We start from the raw sequence: 18,794 nt of genomic DNA on the forward strand, positions 1-18,794 counted from the left end.
TGGGAAAAACCACCCAGGTACTTTGGATGTTACACCCAGATATGAAGCATGGTATTTAAACATATCATAAAACATTTGGCTGCAACATATTTTGTGATAAACTTCCTTGAATTTTTACAATCTTACAATTTCAGAAAAGATGGAATTTTGTTATAAAAATCACTGATGACCAAACTACTTCTTGATTATTATAAACCTCAAAGCCATAGTTTCTAAATTCAAAAACAAAAATCACTGCGTGAATTTTTAAAAGGAAACAAACTTAAGACCCTGGAGTCAAAAAAAAAAAAAAAAAGAAGAAGAAGAAGAAGAAGGAAAAGGGAAACCAAAATCTTGGACATTATAGGATTGAGTTAATAGCTTTTTCAGATCCTCGATGCCTGCTATTTTGTGAGCCAAACCTAAGAATTAAACTGTCACATGGTTAATGCCAAGACCCTCATTTTAAAACACTATTAAAAATGTAGTTTTTGCCCAGTGGGAAAAATTTAAGTGTTCTAACACAGCCATTTCACTTTTTTATGAGCCCCGGCCACATTTGAAAATTGGTTTTACTTTTGTAATTTTAATAACTAGCATCATTGCTCCCCAAACTTGCAGTACTCAGACATACACATTAAGTACTCAGACACACAAGTTCAGGTGGCATGAAAAAATACTATAGTCCGTTAAAAACAAAGATCTTTTTTTGTTGTTTTTTAAATAGAGTTTTCTGTCAGAATAGATATTCCCTTAAGAAGAAACTGATACATAAATTGTCATTAATGCCATTCCAAAATATGTCCTGGGCCAAACTTGCAATTTACTGATGCAAATGTTTTGGCTCCAGCTGAGAGAGGAGATCTGAAGTAGTTTCCCCAACTATTGGGCTGTCTCCACAGCCTACCAGCAGGACAGAGTGGGCTGTGTCATTATTTGTCAAGCCCGTCTGTGGAAAGGTGCCTGCCGCCCCCGACTGTCAACTCCAAAGGCAGGCTCCAGCAGGCCCTGCCAAGGCTGGCTCATTGACAGCGCCTGTTCATTTTCCTGTCATGGCATGCCGTGGCACTTGCACCACTGGGGTTGGACTGCACAGTGTTATCAGCGGAAGCCAAAGCCTTTTCTTGTTGCTGGTAATAATGAGATGCACAAAGGAATGGCAGGAGAAAGGTGGCAAAGAGGCAGGGCTGGTGGAAGAAAAGAAAAGCTTTGCACTATTGAAACAGTCTGAGAAAAGACCTCCTCACCTTGCTTTTCGCCCATCCTCAGAAAGTTTCGTACATGCATTTAAAGGAAAGGATAAGTTGGGAAAGTTTTAAATTCTGAAATGATTTCTCTTGGAAAAAGGTACTGTATGGGTATTTTCTACTCATTTGTAGATAGAAAGGGAGGCAGAGTAAGATTTCCAGGGGCTATCAAGATTGCTGTGTGAAATCTGTGGCTGGTCCCACTGCCCCTTTCTGGGGACCCCTATAGTAATCCTGGCAAAGACTGACTAGATACTAGAAAGATGCTCCGTTCTGGTGGCCATCCTTCTATTCCCACTGCCCAAATCCCCAACATGCCTGTCCAAACAATTTCTAAGCACCTTATGAGAGATGCATTTCTTAGATAATTCTTACACTGTTAGGACTCAGCCATCAATCAGCAAAGCAAAAATCCTACGAATGGCAACATATTGAGCTCTTTATCAGCCAACCCCTAGATACGCGTCTGGTTAAAAGAATAGCTACTTTGACAAGTCCTCAAAGACAAACACCTTGGGAATGGAAAACAAGTCTGAAAGGGATTAGAGAGGGAATGAAGATACTAGTGATGGGAGAAGGGAGTGTAACGGAAGCTGGAAGCACCAAAGGAAAGTTCCCTTCTACCTTGACTTACTGAGAACCATGTAGCTTCTGAAATGAGGATAATCTGGATTTTAATGCCATCTCTTCCAAGTTACCTACCCTCTCAGTAACTTTGTTTTCTCAAAGGAAGACTCAGAATTCTAATACCTATCTCATAGAATGTTGGTGCAAATTCAAGCAAACAGCAGAGACAGGCAAAATATAGACACCAAGCACGTGTTCACTCTTTTTCCCATCTGCCTTGTCTTGCCCTCCATGGTTTCAAAGTTGGCTTTTTAATTATCCAAATTTGACAGATTTGACTTTGACTATGCTGCTCTCATACAAGCTTTAAACATAAGCCCCAGTGGGAATTCATTGTCTGTTTTTCAAGGAAAGGAAAGGCTACACCTAGAAAAACTTTCCAAATACAATAAGGCTCTCCCAGAAAGCCCTCCCACACTGTTTTAGTCAGAGGCCCTGAATGCCTGGATCCCACCAGCAGTGCTGTGACCCCTCCTTCTCAGGCCTCAGTGGGCCAAGAACAAGCAGGTCCTAGTCAAGGCTAGGTCACACCTGAGTCGGCAGGTGTAAGTTCCACACACCTGTGGGTAGAGTCAACACCTGGACAGTTTACATTTTCACGGGTCACTTGATTATCTTAATGCCTCACAAAGAAGGATGATGTTTCCAGCGACCTCCTCCCTCACTCCTCCCACAGAGACTCTTCTAGGTTAACTGGGCCAAATGCGTTTGGTCAAATGTGTTTGCAAAAAGGCCCATTTGCTGGTGAGTTGCCCAGTTTTGAAATAGCATTGATAAGTCCTGTGAAAGGTCAAATTAACTACACGGTTATTCAAATACATTAACGTCCTTCAGTCTGTCTTCATTTACAAAGAAGAAAGTTACAATTTCAAGTGATGACTAGTTCTATTTGCCTTCACTCACTTCCTTATACAATCTCATAGACAAGAGCTCAAAGCCTCAATAGCTCCCAAGTGCCTCCAAATGGTTTTATTCTGTGGCTAATATTTCTATCTGGCTTATCACAAACCTGGGTCACTTCATCTCTTGGAAAAATGACCCACTGAACATAGCCAAATTGGAATAACTGATGGCTTTTTTGATTTTTAAACGTAAACCATGAGGATTAACAAATCTCATATCCCCAAACCCTTTTTTTTAGATGGGTGATTCAGATGCATCAAAGGCCATCCTGCTTAAAAAATTTCAGTAACTGAAAAGGAACCTGTCTCCTTAAAGAATCTGTTCAGGTTTCCGACATCTTTATAAGAAAATTGTTTTTCCCTCCTAATACTTTGACTTGGTGTCTTGAAATAATGGGCACACCAAAGAAGAATTTTCAAGAGGGTGTTACAATCACATTTGCAGAGATGACTGAAAGCTCAAAGGGCCAAGAAGAGCACTTGAAACACAGACCCACGACATTTGCAAGATATTCCTTATCTCATCCTGTTCTCCTCCTTCAGCTGCCTTGTAAGGGGCCTGTTTGTGATTACCTGAGACAGAAAGGAAGTCATCCACTGAGGTGATGTCATCCACCGCCTCTGTCAGCACTCGGACCTGCTTCTCCCACTGGTCTTTGAAGACGTCCATGTTGTCCTGAGCAACTTTGCTCTGTGGTCGAGCAGCCAGTGTGAGAGCGGCATTGATGACCTATTTGTTAGAAACAATCCAAGGGCATATTGACCACACTCATCAAAAAAGGAACAAGTAGGACAAAGACCATGTTGAAACCTTGGACCCTGTAACTTCTACAGATAAGTAGGTTCTCAGTGTTCAGAAGGACAATCAAAAACTTGAAAGATGAAGCAGGTTATCAACTACCATTAGTATTTGTTTTTTTTGTTTGTTTTCTTTTTTTAAGATATAGTAATTAGCCTCAGGTTTTAGAAAGTGTTTATTGGACAAGTCATATTTACTTAGGACAAATGTGGCAAAAATATAACTCTTGTTCTGCATGTGCAAGCTTATAATTAATTGTTGAGACAAAGTAAATAGATATGGATGTTTAAATAACCCAAACAAATAGAACAAAGTCAGTATGAGTGGAAAAGACAAGAATTGCCACAGTAATTCTGAAGAGGCTGGAATAGTTAGAAATTCTTTTTGAGAAAGGTAGAACTTGAAACAGCCCACGAATGATGGGTAGCACTTTCCAGTGAGAGGAAAGAGGGCAAGGAAAGGAGTGACATGAGGGCTGGAGCATGGAAGGTCCTGAATCTCAGGTCACTATGGGCTCTTGAAACAAAGTAAATGAGGCTTACCTGGGGACACAGGCTGTCAATCTGGGTGGCCGCCATCCGGACTAATTTGACCCCTTCCTCATTGTTGGAGATGGAACAGGCCAAGTTGGCAACCTGTATTGAAGAGGATTTGAGTGAAAATTATGTTAGGGCAAAGGGAAAGTACACTGTCACATGACTTTGCACTTTCTATAGAGAGTGCCACATCCGGGAGAATCCTTTTACAAATGAGATAAGGGCACCCTTCAGTGTTGAAAAAAATATTACTAGTTCTTATGCTAACTTAGGTATTTCTGCCAAAAGAGCAAGGCGCTAATAACAAATCATTGCTTCAGGATTTTCAAGCACACACAGTAACGCATTTTAACTAGATTGCTTTGAACCGTTTTCCCCTATGGGTTGTCCTGATCCACCTACACAGTCACCTGAGCCCCCTAAGACTCATGATTGAGTGCAGAACACTACGATTTTGGCCGCATCAATACTAAATTCTGACCAATGAGAGAGATGCTACAGGCAATGCTTTGGATTTAAGAGAGACTCATAGCAAGCTGAAAATTAGAGTGCTCTACCCAAAGGAACCCAGATCTGCCTGTCAGAGTCTGTCAGGAAGATGCTAGTCCACCAGTAGCCAACTCAAATGCTTTCAGGAGCCAGGCAGGTCTGAGAAATGTGTAGAAGAGGCTGGTATAATCCAACAGGTAATGGTGGAGTGTATAGCAAATTAGAACTTGCAGGTCTAGTATAAAGGCATTCAAATTTATTTTTTAACACACTATAAACACAACTAAAACAGCTGAACTGAGTTCAAGTTCCCAGGTCAAGCATTTCAATGTGTTATTTCTTCACTTCAAGGAGTGTGAGTTGGTAAAACAAGGTCAGATTGATTAGTCAAGGTCAACAGCACACAAAGCCTCCATCAAAACACTGATCAGTCTCATCAGGCTGGTGTCAAGAGGACAGGAGAATGGGGATTAGAATGGGCAAAGGAGAAGAGAAGGGCCAGCAGGGCTAGGAGCAGAAGGGCAAGTAGAACAAGTGATTATCAGACAGAGAATGCCCGAGAGCCTCGTGGCCACCTGCCCTTTGTATCCGGCTCACCTCTGCTCTCCAAAACCAGGCTGCTTCCCTACCAAACCTTAATGCCCTGGGAGATTAAAATGCACACACATGGTTATAGTTCCTGATGTGAAAGAAACCTTAGTTAGACAGTGTGGAGCAGTGGGGAGAGCACAGAACTAGAGACCAGAAGGCTCACCACTAACCAGTTACGTAAGTCACTTCACATTCAGAGAACTGTTTCCTTAATAGCAAAAGGAGATGGGCAGATGGTGATACGAGGAATACTTTCAAAGATAACGTCAATAAATTAGTGTAAAGAATCCTGTTTTGAAAGTTTTAAGGAAGAAAAACACATTATCTATTACACTGAGAGTATACACTATGAGACACCACAGATTGAGTTCTAAACATTATCATGTAGTTTCTTATATTTTATAGTCTATTTTTGATTCTTCAGATAATTTTCACTATTTTACTTAGTTTTCAAAGTAAGGTTGTGAGAAAGACAAATATGCCTTTTCATACCCATTCACAGGATACTAAATGCCCAGGGGCATGAGGCTTCTCAGAGGTAAAGAACTAATAATGCAGGTTCTCAATTTCTTTTTGTTATATCACATTGTCTCCACTCCACATTTTGAATTAATCTTTGTTATATTTGTACTATAATGTATTTTATATTCCAAGTGCCTGATTGAGTACTTGATAAAGAATTAGTGCTCAATACATGTTTGACTTAAAGATTAGCTTTTAATAATTTTTATTGCATATAGTGATTTGGAATATATCACAGATTAAAGACACTCTGAAAGATAAAGTTGAGTTACCACTTTAATTTGGCTAGACAAATTTTCACATTATCTTCTAGCAGATTTTACCAATGCTATGGTGCTAAACAATGGTTCCCTCTAGTCCTTTGTTAGAGTCCAGAATGCAGTGTCCCCATCCATGGTGGCATGGGAAAAATCAGGATGGTGTGGCGAATTTTCCAGAAAGATATATGTATTTAATTTAAAATTCTGTCTTTTAATCTTCAATTAAATTCTTCCTATTTCTGCTGTTGAACAACCTTTCATTTTATGAAATGATGATTTCAGATGATGGATGTTTGTTCTTTTTCATCCTTGCTTGGTGTGTGAGACAGACTTGAGGTCACACTTTTACATAGCAGTGGACAATTCCTAAAGAGATTGGCATATGACTCTATCTAATGACAACAACATGAAAACTTAAAAATGCTCCAGGAACCAGGTCTTGGGTAATATTTGCTTGCATCTTTGTAAAAAGAAAAGAAAATACAAGCACTCTCAATGAGATAATGGCTCTAGACAAAGTATTCAATGACTGTTGACATAAGAATATACAGAGTCATGTGTCACTTAATAACGAGGATACGTTCTGAGAAATGCATTGTTAGGTGATTTTGTGGTTGTGTGAACATAATTGAGTGTATTTACTCTTTGTGGTATAGCCTAGTACACACCTAGGCTCTATGGTACTAATCTTTGGAACCACCATCATATATGTGGTCTGTCCTTGATATGTGGTACATGACTGCATAAATAAGAGAGAGAGAACCAGATATTATGTATCTCTTGGTGGAAGGACGTGACACCTATGAAATGTTCTTGGCAAAAAATCAACAACAACCCAAAAAACAAAATCCAGAGGCTGGCCCCGTGGCCTAGTGGTTAAGTTTGGCACGCTCCGCTTTGGTGGCCTGGGTTTGGTTCCCGGGTGCAGACCTACACCACTGACAGTGGCCATGTTGTGGCAGCAACCCACATACAAATAGAGGAAGACTGGCAACAGATGTTAGCTCAGGGTGAATCTTCCTCAGCAAAAAGAGAAAAACGAAAAAACAAAAAACTGCAAATGATCAGCCTTAGGATCAATTCTCAATTTACAGGAAATTCAAGAAACAAACATGAAAATAAAACCACATGGATGCAATCATGAAAATCCTGATGATGACAAACTAGTGGAAAAAAGTCAGACCTTTTTGGACCTTGAATAGAATAAACTGTAATACATCTACAAATATGTAAATGAATAAGTACATAAATAAAAGTACATTGTGAAACAATAAAATAAATTTAGGTATTGACTAAATATTTGATGATATAAAGTTAATATTTTAAAGTGTGCTAATAATACTTTAGTTACTTTTTTTAAGTGTCCATAGCTTTTAGATATATATATATATGAATGAAATGATATATTTGGGATTTGCTTCACAATTACCTAGGTTTGGGGAAATGGGTGGAGGGGTAGGAAAAACAAGACTGGCCATTAGTACATAATTGTTGAAGCTGGGAGACAGTGTATAATGGTTCATTATACATGCTATACTTTAAGATATGCTGGAAATTTTCCATAATAAAAGAAGTTAAAAAAAAAGGTAGCAACCACAATCTACTATATCACCAGCTCTGCTGAAACAGTTCCTTGCACTTGTATGAGTCTCAAGGGGGCACAGTGTAAGTTAGGGAGAAATCTGAGTATGGTTTGTAGTTAAGGCTTGCAGACAACTGAAGAGTACCAGCCTGAGCATAGAAGAGGAATACTATAACCGAACTGTGTAAGTGACAGAGGTGGCTCTCCACACCACAGTCTCCTGCTCATGCTGGCTGCAGGTCCCCAGGCAGAAGCTGATCCTGGGAGCCTTATGGCTGAAAAGAACTGGGCTCTTGTGTGAGGGAGACGCCAATCAGTAACTTCCACTCAGTGATAATGAACTTTGCTTTGTGTATCTTTTGAAATGTTTCTTCATTCCTTGTTTAAATAAACTCTGTTATGGCTTAGATCTAATGTGGGAAACTTATTGCCCAAGAGAATCATCGTAGTGGAATAGTGCTAGCAAGACTTAGCAAAATTAAAGAGCTGGCAACTCCCCATAGTTCTCCAACTATTTATTCTCCTTAATTTACAGATCCATAAATCCTAAAGTCTGGAAGCCTCCACTCCACAATGTACTCCTGCTATTTTAGTCCACTTAAAATCAGAATTTCATTTACCTTGTGTTCTGAAAATATTTCCAATATGATGCTAAGGATTTCACTATCTCCAAAGGCAAGCTTGCGTATTTTAAATTGGTCATGGACTCAATCCAAATTCCTACCTTCCTTATTTTACTTTGGCTTGCCTTTCTGCTTCTCACTGGACCCACTGGCATCATGGTGACTTGGAACATGGTTTTATATATTGTTATTTTTAGAACTCCGGCAGCAAACACTAAGTTTCAGTCTTCGAGGCAGGTCCCAATCAATAATGTAGCTTGAAACACCAGCTAACATTTCCACGTCAGTCCAAGACTACTCCACACAGCAGGGACTTAATGATTTATTTTAACTACTTATTCTTTAACTACAGCTCTGATGATATGATACTGGAAACTCTGGTAAAATAAAATGTCCTATTTTTCCAGTCACAATGTTTTCTCCCCTTTTTTTTGGGCCAATTTAGTATGATAACCTTTCTAAGGGGAGGTGGGGCAGGTAGGCAATGGTAGACTAGAATCATTAGACATTTGAAAAAGATTAATGTGAGTAAAAAAGTGGACAGTACACCATTAATAAATTAGTGTTACTAGATTGTAGACCAAAAGATGTTGAGCAATATGATTAAATTTAATAGAATTTTGAAACCTGCTTGAGTCAACCAAGCAGCTAACATTTATGGGATGGCTATGGCCTCTGCTTTCTCCATTTTTGAATTGTTTACAACTTAGCTGAGGCAACAAGTTGTTTGCCTTTCTTGAAGCTTAGAAAACAATAAAGCATACCATTAACTGTTAAATGTTCGGCTATTTAGATTGATTTGGGATTTCTGAAAGTGACTAGGCCACGAGTAAAAGTAGCATAGCTCCTTGGTGAGCTAATCGTACTAAATTCCAAACAATCTCTTATGAAAGGGAGCCCTCCTCCATAACTTTTGAGAACACGATTGATTTGGGGAAATAAAAGCTGAAAAGACTGGGCCAAGTCTTCTATCTCTGACTTAGTGCCTTAAAAACTGGTTATCTTGGGGAAAAGGAGGAAGCTTAGCAGCCTTCACTAAATTGTGTGCTGCTGACTACAAGAGATTTAAGAGTACAGAAAAAGGAGCTGTCAGTACTCTTGGGTGGGAATCAGTAAACATATCATGGAGAGGTAAGATATCCATCTTACAAGACTTCTCTTCTGACTGTCTCAGCGCAATTTTCTGTAAGCTCAAAGATTATGGTATTTCTTGCTCTTCTGGAGGCACACTGTGTAAGTAGGTGAGTGAGCAATAACATCATTAGCAGGATTAGAAAGACCATAAACTAGCAAGGAGAGCTGAGGCTGACTCTTCTAAGAAAGGAACTTGTTTCTTGAACTGAATTTGTAGAATTGGCATCCATTCCCTAACCCTTTAATAATCACCCTAGCTGAGCAAAAACAGAGTAGAGATATTCCAGGGACCTGATGGTAGAGTTCAAGTTAACAAAATCAGAAACATGTGGAATCCTCATAAAAATATATTGTGACCATTTTAAGTGCAAGATGTTTTGAATCATACGCACACACAAAAGAAAAAACTGCATAGCTCAAAGCTCCAGATGAACAGAATATCGTGGCTGTGAAATTTGGTTTTGTGTGGACATTGCTACAGAAAGCAGATCCATCTCAAAAATGCCATAGACTTGTTTGAACACTTACAAGAAAAGCCAAAATGCCTGGGAGGCTGAGCCTTAATTAGACAGTGAAAACTTCTGCTAATAAAGTATTTAGGCATTTAACTCCAAAGTGATATGAGGTGCATCAGAAAAACAAGAACGTTTTCTTCTTTTCTGGTCCTGGAAATCAAATTACATTTTTTAATAATCGTAATTCTGTTCAATTCCAAACACCAGCACATATTCAGTGCATTCAACCCCCAAACGCTTTATCATTTCATTAATTTTTACAGCTTCAGGTATCATATTGGTGTTTTAAGAAGCACACACTATTGAAATAAAGCAGAATAGCAATTCAGAGGTTTATAAAGCACTTGCTCCTCGTGTTAATATTTCATCATCATCATAAATTTGAGGATAAAATGAACTTATTTACTATTAAAAGGGAATTTATGGAATTTCCAGTCACCACAGTCACATGGCCATATAAAACCATAAAAAGAGAAGAGATGATGGCACAAATTCTTATGCAAACTGTTATTCTCAGTAATGAGCATGGCACTGAAGAGTGCTGTGGTCTCCATCTGAAGATTTATTTAGTTATCTGCACTGACATGGTTAGCATACAAAATGGCGTTAATATATGTGCCTATCTTGTATAGAATTTTAAGGTTCCTACTGAACATGCTTCTGATATTACAGATATTTTTACAGATATTACAGAAATGTATACTTCAGTAAAAGTTGAAATGACACACTTCCCTGAAATCTTTGAGAGGCAACTCAGAAGCAGCTGATGTGAAGACAGCAGGATTCCTTAAGAAGATGATGGACTTACACAGAGATGGACATAAGAGTGGACTTAATGGCCACCTTCACAACTTGATTTGAGGAGAGCCTGAAAGGTCTGGCTGCCCCAGAAAATGTTTGTAGCAGTGTCTCTCTTTCATGCTGAGATATTATGGAATCCTTTAAAAATGCAGCTGCTTCAGACCAAGATAAGTTTATCAACCTAAGTACCAGTAACTGAGGTTCTGAAGGGTGGAGGAGACTTAGACAACAGGGATAATTTGATTAAGGAAGGACGGCTCAGTAGGGGTTGGCAGCTGGGGGCATCATGAAGACATGTGGACAGGAGAAAATGAAAAACACTTTTTCTTGCTTCTGTTTTAAATGACCTCTCTAAAGCATCAGACACTCTTGATTATTCTATACATTTTAATTTTTTAAAATCATACAATGGTCAAGAACCTGGGCTTTGAAGTCAGGCAGCCTGAAGTTTATATCTTGACTCATTCTTGCCAGCCAAGCAATGTGCTTTGCCTCTGTGAACCTCAATTTCCTCAACTATAAAATATAAATTTTTATGTTATATTATAAATATAATACTTTTTATATTTTATTTATTGTTATATTTATTTAAGTAATTTTGTATTTATACAAAAGTAGCGATAAGGTTGAAGCAAAAAATAGATAGAGTACTTAACCCAGCACCCAGTAAGGATTTGACAAATGTTATTTTCGTATTGTGCTTTTTTGTGTGTTTATGCCAAGGAAGATTCACCCTGAGCTAACATCCATGCCAATCTTCCTCTATTTTGTATGCCAGTTGCCACGACAGCATGGCCACCAAGAAGTGGTGTAGGTCCACACCCAGGAACCGAACCCGGACCGCTGAAGCAGAGTGTGCTGAACTTAACCACTAGGCCACAGGGCCGGCCCCCACATATGGTGCTTTTTATCAAAAGGTCACTATAAAAGTAAATAAATATTTTGATAACAATACCCAATCACTGATATATTCAGCCATTCAAATATAAATTGAGTGCCTAATACGTGCTATACAATGAAGATACAGAGGTGATCAAGTTAAATATTATTTACATTCCCTAGAGAAGCTTAAATTTTGGTTAAATTAAACAAGTAAATTCATTTTTAAAGTTCATACTGTGAAGATTACTATAAAGGAAATGAAATGGAGGCAGTGATAGAGAGTAAAGGGAGGTCTACTTTATATATGATTATTTGCATAGTTTATCCTTCAGTTATGTATAATTTTTATAAAGTTGCAATCTCGGGATGTATCTTTTTGTTAGCGCTTAATCTCTTATGTCACAAATATTTTCCAGATTCTCTAGATATGTGTAATTAATTTTTTTTAGAATTGAATAAGATTCCCAAATGTTTTTCTTCATTACTTGGTAAGTCAATTCCCTGTTGTCATACACTTAAAAAGTCTTCGGGGCCGGCCCGGTGGCGCAAGCGGTTGGGTGCGCGCGCTCCGCTGCGGCGGCCCGGGGTTCGCTGGTTTGGATCCCGGGCGCGCACCGACGCACTGCTTTGGCAAGCCATGCTGTGGCGGCGTCCCATATAAAGTGGAGGAGGATGGCCACGGATGTTAGCCCAGGGCCATCTTCCTCGGCAAAAAAAAGAGGAGGATTGGCGGATGTTAGCACAGGGCTGATCGCCTCACAAAAAAAAAAAAAAAAAAAAGTCTTCAATGTTTGCTATTGTCATAAACAAAGTAACAGACATCATTAGGCATGCACTTTTTGCTCCCGTCAGAAGTGGACTTTCTGGGTCGGGGAAACTGTTACGGCACTTATTTACATATGGCCATAATGCTTGCTGAAAGGTCTTCTAGCAATGAATGAATTGCTCATTCTCCAGTGTCGTCAGCATTACATCCCACGCTCCTCAACACTGTTTCTCCTTGCCTTCTCGGCACCACATCATCTGAATGCCCTTCCAACCTTCATTCTATGAACCACAAGGGTAAATCAGGATTGCTTAAAACGTCACTTCATGTTTCCCCAGCTAGTGAATTCTTGCGGGACAGAGGTCTTCACTACACCTAGCACGTAGCTGGGATCGCAAGTACTCAATTCCAATTTTTTTAATTAACCAGATTCCAAGTTCCCTCCATGCTGTATCAAGTAGAACATCATTCAACTTGTCATAACCCAGTCCTACCTGGGAGGGCCCTGAGTTCTATGATCTGGAATTGGGAGCAAATGTAAGTTCTCTGTGCCATCCTTTTAGCAGTTTATCATCAAATCAGCATTCAGCAGCTAATACCAAACAAAACTTACATGACATCCTGCAACATGGCTCTAGAAAGCAATTTCTTCCTTCTCCCACCAGGCTCCGTACGCTTGCCTGTACGGATACACCTATGAGACACAAATCTGCATTCCTAGGGCTCCTCAGGGATGCAGAACAGCTCTTTTGCCTGTGCTCTTAGGTACACACACACCACTAGCAAATGCTGTTTGCATGACTCTGCCCAAATTAAAGTGATCAGTCTGCCCTGGTGACTTTAATGGAGGTAATCACCAGCTCACATTCATGAACAAATTGATGTGCTTGCTTCATAGCCAAATCACTCAGCATAAATCTATACCCCTCATATATACAACCTCAGTGGCTTAAAATAATGCCATAAAGCATCACCTAATGCCTTCTTGATGCCTGTTCATCAATAAAGTTTGGTTGTGTGAAAAGGATACGAGGGACTTAGCATGTGCTGTCTAAAATCATGCAATGAATGTGATGCCCTTTTAGTTACTGTAGGCCTCCTGGGATTTTGTTTTCTTCATCCTTTCACTGAGGAACTGAATTATTATTCAGTTTCTCAGAGTCCCATGTAAGTAAATGAAATCTTAACTTATTTCCAGTGAATAAAACATGTTGACCTTCACACATGTGAGATGAATCCCCCACTGCATATTAGGAGGACCAGAGCTCTAGGATCTGTCTATAGCAGTGCGGAAGGGCTACACTGAACTACCCAGTGCTTGACTTTTAGCAGGAGCCAGGGAATGACTGAAGAAGATCCAGATAATAAATGAGTGCAACTACTTTCTATAACCTGGTCTCATACATTTCAAGATGACAAGTGAAAGTGTGGATTCAAGGCCATAACCCCAGTGCAGAGGGACTTTCCCATCTGCATCCTAACCATCCTAACCAATAATGAATCTTTGACTTCAGCTCCCTTTGCACAGAATTCCAACCTGATGAGGGATGTTGAAGTCACCACTTCTTCCGTTTTATGCCCCAGGGTTTCTGTTTTGGGGGTTTGTTTTTTATTTTTGGAGGTGGGGAGGGGAGGCAGGTGCCTCCACCAACTAAACTCTTAGCAGTCAACCAAGGTTCAACTCAAGGTTCAAGGTTCACACATTCCTGAAGACTTCCCATTCACATTGGCCAATAGGAATAGATCTCTCTTCTAAATTTCTTCAGGCTTACTGCCTGAACCACTGGTGGCTACTTAGCATGTACTACTGTTTTATTTATTATTTGTGGTATGTGTGGATGGATGGATGGATACACACATACAGAATTACATATATAGATATCATGCATCTTCCATTAAATTTCAACCTCCTTGAGAATGGTTGTGTTTTATTCATCCTTGTGGCCCCTATGGCACCCTATACAAAATCTTGTACACAGCAGGTATAAATGTGGTTCCAGCCTCCCTATCCTGGATGTTTTCTTATCTCCTGCCCTCATCTACACTTACCTTTGTTGAGACCTAGTCCCTCCTATCACTGTTTACCAAGAAAAGGATGCTAACTGATCAAAGTAACTATTCACTAAGGTAATATTTTCTCCTCCTAGAGAAAATATAATTTTTTCTAATATATTCTTCCTAACATAACACCTTAATCCAATTAAGATGTCCCAAGTCCTTAAGAAATTTCAGGAAAAATGTACATTGTAGAAACTTCAAGCTCCTCAGGCAAGCTGTTGGGGAAATATTTAAGGACAGGGAGCTTTCTTTAAGCTCTGTCATCTTTATCGAAAAATTCTTCTGCCTTTTCTTCCTCTGACCACCCGTTTTTGTAAATAAAGTCTTATTGGAACACATCTTTACCCATTCACTTACTTACTGTCTATGATGGCTTTTGCACTATAAGGGCAGAATTGAGTAGCTGCAACAGAGACCATAGGACCTGAAAGGCAAGAATATTTACTATCTAGCCCTGTGCAGAATAAGATTGCAAAGTCCTGGTTTAGATAAAACTTGGGCAGAAACAACCAATCAGTTTTGTCGACCTGTCAAATATGCCAAAGCATCATCATAGCAGGAAATGGGATGGGTATCAAACTATGGTATTTATGGCACAAGTACAATTAACAAAATTAAGTAGATCAAGGAGAAGCACACATTCTTAGTCTATAAAAATGTGCCCCTCCCATGACTATTTAACAGCATTGAGTTCTAAGACAAAAAAAAGGGGCGGAGGAAGTGGAGGGGGGGGAATAGACACCCAGAAAGACCTCTAGAATGTTCTCCACTGCCCACAATAAGTTTGCTGGTGAACAGAGTCAAGAGAAGCAAATATGAATCAATAATGCTTTGTGGCTTACCTCCCAATGTAGCCCCATCAACCACCCCCTCCTGAAGCTAGAGGATCACTTTACACTCGCTGAGCTTCTTTCTTTTTAATTAATTAATTTTTTTTTCTTTTTTTTGGTAAGGAAAATTGTCCCTGAGTTAACATCTGTGTCAATCCTCCTCTATTTTGTATGTGGGATGCCACCCCAGCATGGCTTGATGAGCACCACAGCATGGCTTCATGAGTGATGTGTAGGTCTGCGCCTGGGATCCAAATCCACAAACACCGTGCTGTGGAAGTGGCGCACGTGAACTTAACCACTATGCCACTGGGCCAGCCCTTCTCTGAGCTTCTTTGAATTAACCAAAATGATCAATTTTGCAGCCTTTCATCTATACTTACATCCTTCTTGAATATCCACTTCATCTTTCATCACTCCCTGCTCTAGCTAACCACTTGAAGGTCTCCACCCTGGGCTTTAGCAGTCTACAAGGATAGCCCAAGACAAAGACCTGGAGTACATCTAACAGAAGGTACTAGTCCCCTCATGGCTCCTCGGCAAAAAACTGTGCCTGGCCACTTTCATGGGCATTGCCCTGAGGAGAAGTCCTGGGAACCTGTCTCACAACTTCAGAGGGCTCCTAAGTAGACTAGAGCATGGAGGTTGGGGGCGGGGTAAATGACCTGACTCTGGTCTTAGGCCACACAATGGAAGAGACTGAAGAAATGACCTTCAAACCAGCTCCATCCCCTTAACAGCTCCCTCTGAGCCCTCAGGCACCTATAAGTTCTTCCTCCTATCTTGATTGCCTCCTGGAATCTTTCCAGGCTCAGTCCCTCAAACCTGCTTGCTCCATCTTATCTGTGCTTCATCGCCAGCTCTTTCTTTCTTCATTTCAGATCTGTTCTTGCATTCGTCCCTAAGTTCTCACATGAATTTTCAATTATCCCCTTAGTGTCTGAGTCCAAGCTTGTCTGCTCCTCTTTTCCAAGCTTTTCTCCTAGGGGCAACCCCATGCATACCCATGCCCAGACCAGGTGGTAGTCCAGGTCCCTCAGGCATCATAAAGGGACATCAGAGAGCTCTCAATGTCTGCTCTGTCTTAGGCTCATTAAACAATGTAGCCAAAGCCATCCATGTGTAGCAGCACTCTCTGATATTCTTTAAATCCCCTTTCCCCTGTGTTTACACTCATCCTAGTTCTGCTTTCTTTATCTGCCTTCATACTCTGGTTCCTGATATCTGCTTCAAGTTCTCCTTTGCTTAACACCACCTATGAGTGCTTTTTCTGGCTCTCTAACATCATTAGCCCAGTGGGCACACCCTCCTTACTTTCCTCATACCTGCAGTTATTACAGCCTTTTCCTTCCTCTGTCTTGCACCCTGCACAACACACACACAGCCAGACAAAGCCTCCTGATTTCATTGATAACCAAAGCTTTTACAAATATCTCCCAAGCTGGAGACTCCCTTGTTGGGTGCCCAGGATCCCCTTCCTTCTAACGGCCGCAAGCCCTACTGAGGCCTGCAAACATACCAGTGCCTTGCTCAGCTCTGAAATCTAACACATTTCCATGATGCTCAGAAAGCAGGGCAGAGCAGTGCCAGAGGGTAAGCTGCAGAGTTATCCTATGTCATCTGGGAACCATCTCTGAAAGGGCCCTGCCACAGGGAGCCCCTTTTGTTCCAAGGTGACATTCAAATAGCCACCTCCACCTTGTTGGGCAACAGATGCAGCCATCACAGTCCAGAGCTGAAGCCAGGCTTGGACCCCAGATGTATCCTGATTTCATCTGAAGGCCCTGAGGAGACCATGGCCAGGTCTGGTTGGAAGGAGCAGCTGTGCTTGCAAAAGCTCATGTCAGCTCTCAGCCAAGGTTATTCTCATAACCAATGCTCATAGGAATAGGCCAAGCCCAACAATGCCCTTCAAATGTTCCTCGGCTTGTCAACTTCCTGCAAGAGAACTGTTTTTCTGTCATCCTCAGTGGGTAATTTTTTCCTCTAGCTGAATCAGTTGTCTGGGTGAATGGCCAGTCAGCCTGACCTTTCAATCTGCTATGTGAAATAAAGCTTAAAGATGGCCTTCTGACTAATAGTCCCAGAGAAGAGAAAGTAATGAGGAAATTCTATGCATCTTGCTTCTATTTAGCCTTGTGCCCTCCAGGCTAGCTGTTTATTTAACTGTGGCCTTTTGTCTCAAATAGGCTTTACATTGTTTTCCATGGGATCCTGGTTTAGAAAGCATACTCACCATGGGAACACCAATAATACTGTGTGTGTGCGCGCAAAGAGGAAGGGAGAGAGAGAGATAGAGGGATATGAAGATATTTGGTGGTCTTCATCAATGTAAATGCTCTTAAGTAAGCAATACTTACAATTATTATTCTAACATTCCTTGAAGTCTGAGTAAAATTTTCACTTTCAAAGGGCTCAATAACTTATTTCACAACAGAATATATTATGCACGCACAGATCCACAAATGTACATTTTTCATTGGCATTATTTAGCGATGAAATATGAGTAACAATCTATGCCCACTGGCCAAATTTAGCCAATGGCTTGTTTTTGTGTGAACTTCAAGCTAAGAAAGGTTTTTACATGCATAATGGGTGATTAAAACACACACATAAAAATATGCGAGACCCTATGTGGCCCACAGAGTCTAAAATATTTACTACTCAACAATAAAAGTTTGCTAATCCCTTGAGTATGCTACAGTTATAAATATGGTGATTATTCTGGCATTTGTCTCCTTATAGGCCAGGACACGAATTGTCCCACCTGCTCCAGTTCAGGAAGTCTCTGTCTCTATTCAGTGAAGCCATCTGTACTCATATCATTTCCCAAGCTCTTCCCTGGTAATGTTCTTCAAAGGCAAGGATCTTTATTCCTTGCGCCTTTATATTTATTTATTTACATTTACCTAAACTCTATTACATCATTTATCATTTCACCAGATGTAGCTTTGCAAAAATCCAATCTATCCTCAGAGACTAAAGAGCTGCTAAGTTTGAGAATGTTCCAAAGAGCACACCTAGACTTTTAAGGGAATTCATAAAAGAATCAGTACAAAAGCACGTTGAAGGTAATAACTCTAGAATATGGGTAAAACTCCCAGAGGGTCTACTTAAGAGAACAGCACTCTTTTGGATGAATATGTTTTGTGTGGGAGTCACACCTTGTATGCGCCAGGACCCATAAGATCCGTAATAATGCTTGAAATGTGGGGTCTGGCTCACTTACCATCTCAGATTGAGAGAACATGGGAGAGAGCTTTGCTGCTCAAAGAGTTGTCCACAGGCCAGTAGGACGGCCATCACCTGGGGGCTAGTTAGAAACCCAGAATCTCAGGTCTGCCCCAGACTTGCTGAATCAAAGTCTGCATCCTATAGGATCCTCAGGTAGTTCCCAGGCACTTTGCACTTTGAAAGTATTGGCATAATGCAACCAGCATGAGATGTGAAACTGGACAGTTCTGCTACTTGGGCAGCTAAGTTACTGCATTCTCTTTAAGTTGTCATGTCCTCCTCTGTAAAATAGATAAAACGATGCCTAACTTTCATGATAAGGATGTTTGCGAAGTATCAGACAAATAGTGTTCCACAAAGGGTTAACTCCTGTCATATGATTAAGTAAGCCATTACAATGCAGTAAATACTAATGTG

The 18,794-nt window shown here is 40.3% G+C and overlaps 1 protein-coding gene across 8 annotated transcripts in view; it reads right to left on the reverse strand.

Annotated features, from left to right (window-relative positions):
• CTNNA2 (catenin alpha 2) overlaps positions 1-18,794 on the reverse strand; it is a 1,067,853-nt gene that overhangs the window by 93,191 nt on the left and 955,868 nt on the right. For all 8 annotated transcript variants that reach the window (XM_014792722.2, XM_087436505.1, XM_087436499.1 and 5 more), the window contains 2 exons: positions 4,097-4,189; positions 3,329-3,485 (listed from right to left, as the gene is read on the reverse strand). In XM_014792722.2, the coding sequence (XP_014648208.2) occupies positions 3,329-3,485; positions 4,097-4,189 (250 nt within the window). The remainder of the gene's footprint in view (positions 1-3,328; positions 3,486-4,096; positions 4,190-18,794) is intronic.

The sequence above is a fragment of the Ceratotherium simum genome, chromosome 11, assembly GCF_057802395.1.
Source record: "Ceratotherium simum simum isolate JZ-2026a chromosome 11, ASM5780239v1, whole genome shotgun sequence".
Lineage (NCBI taxonomy): Eukaryota > Metazoa > Chordata > Mammalia > Perissodactyla > Rhinocerotidae > Ceratotherium > Ceratotherium simum.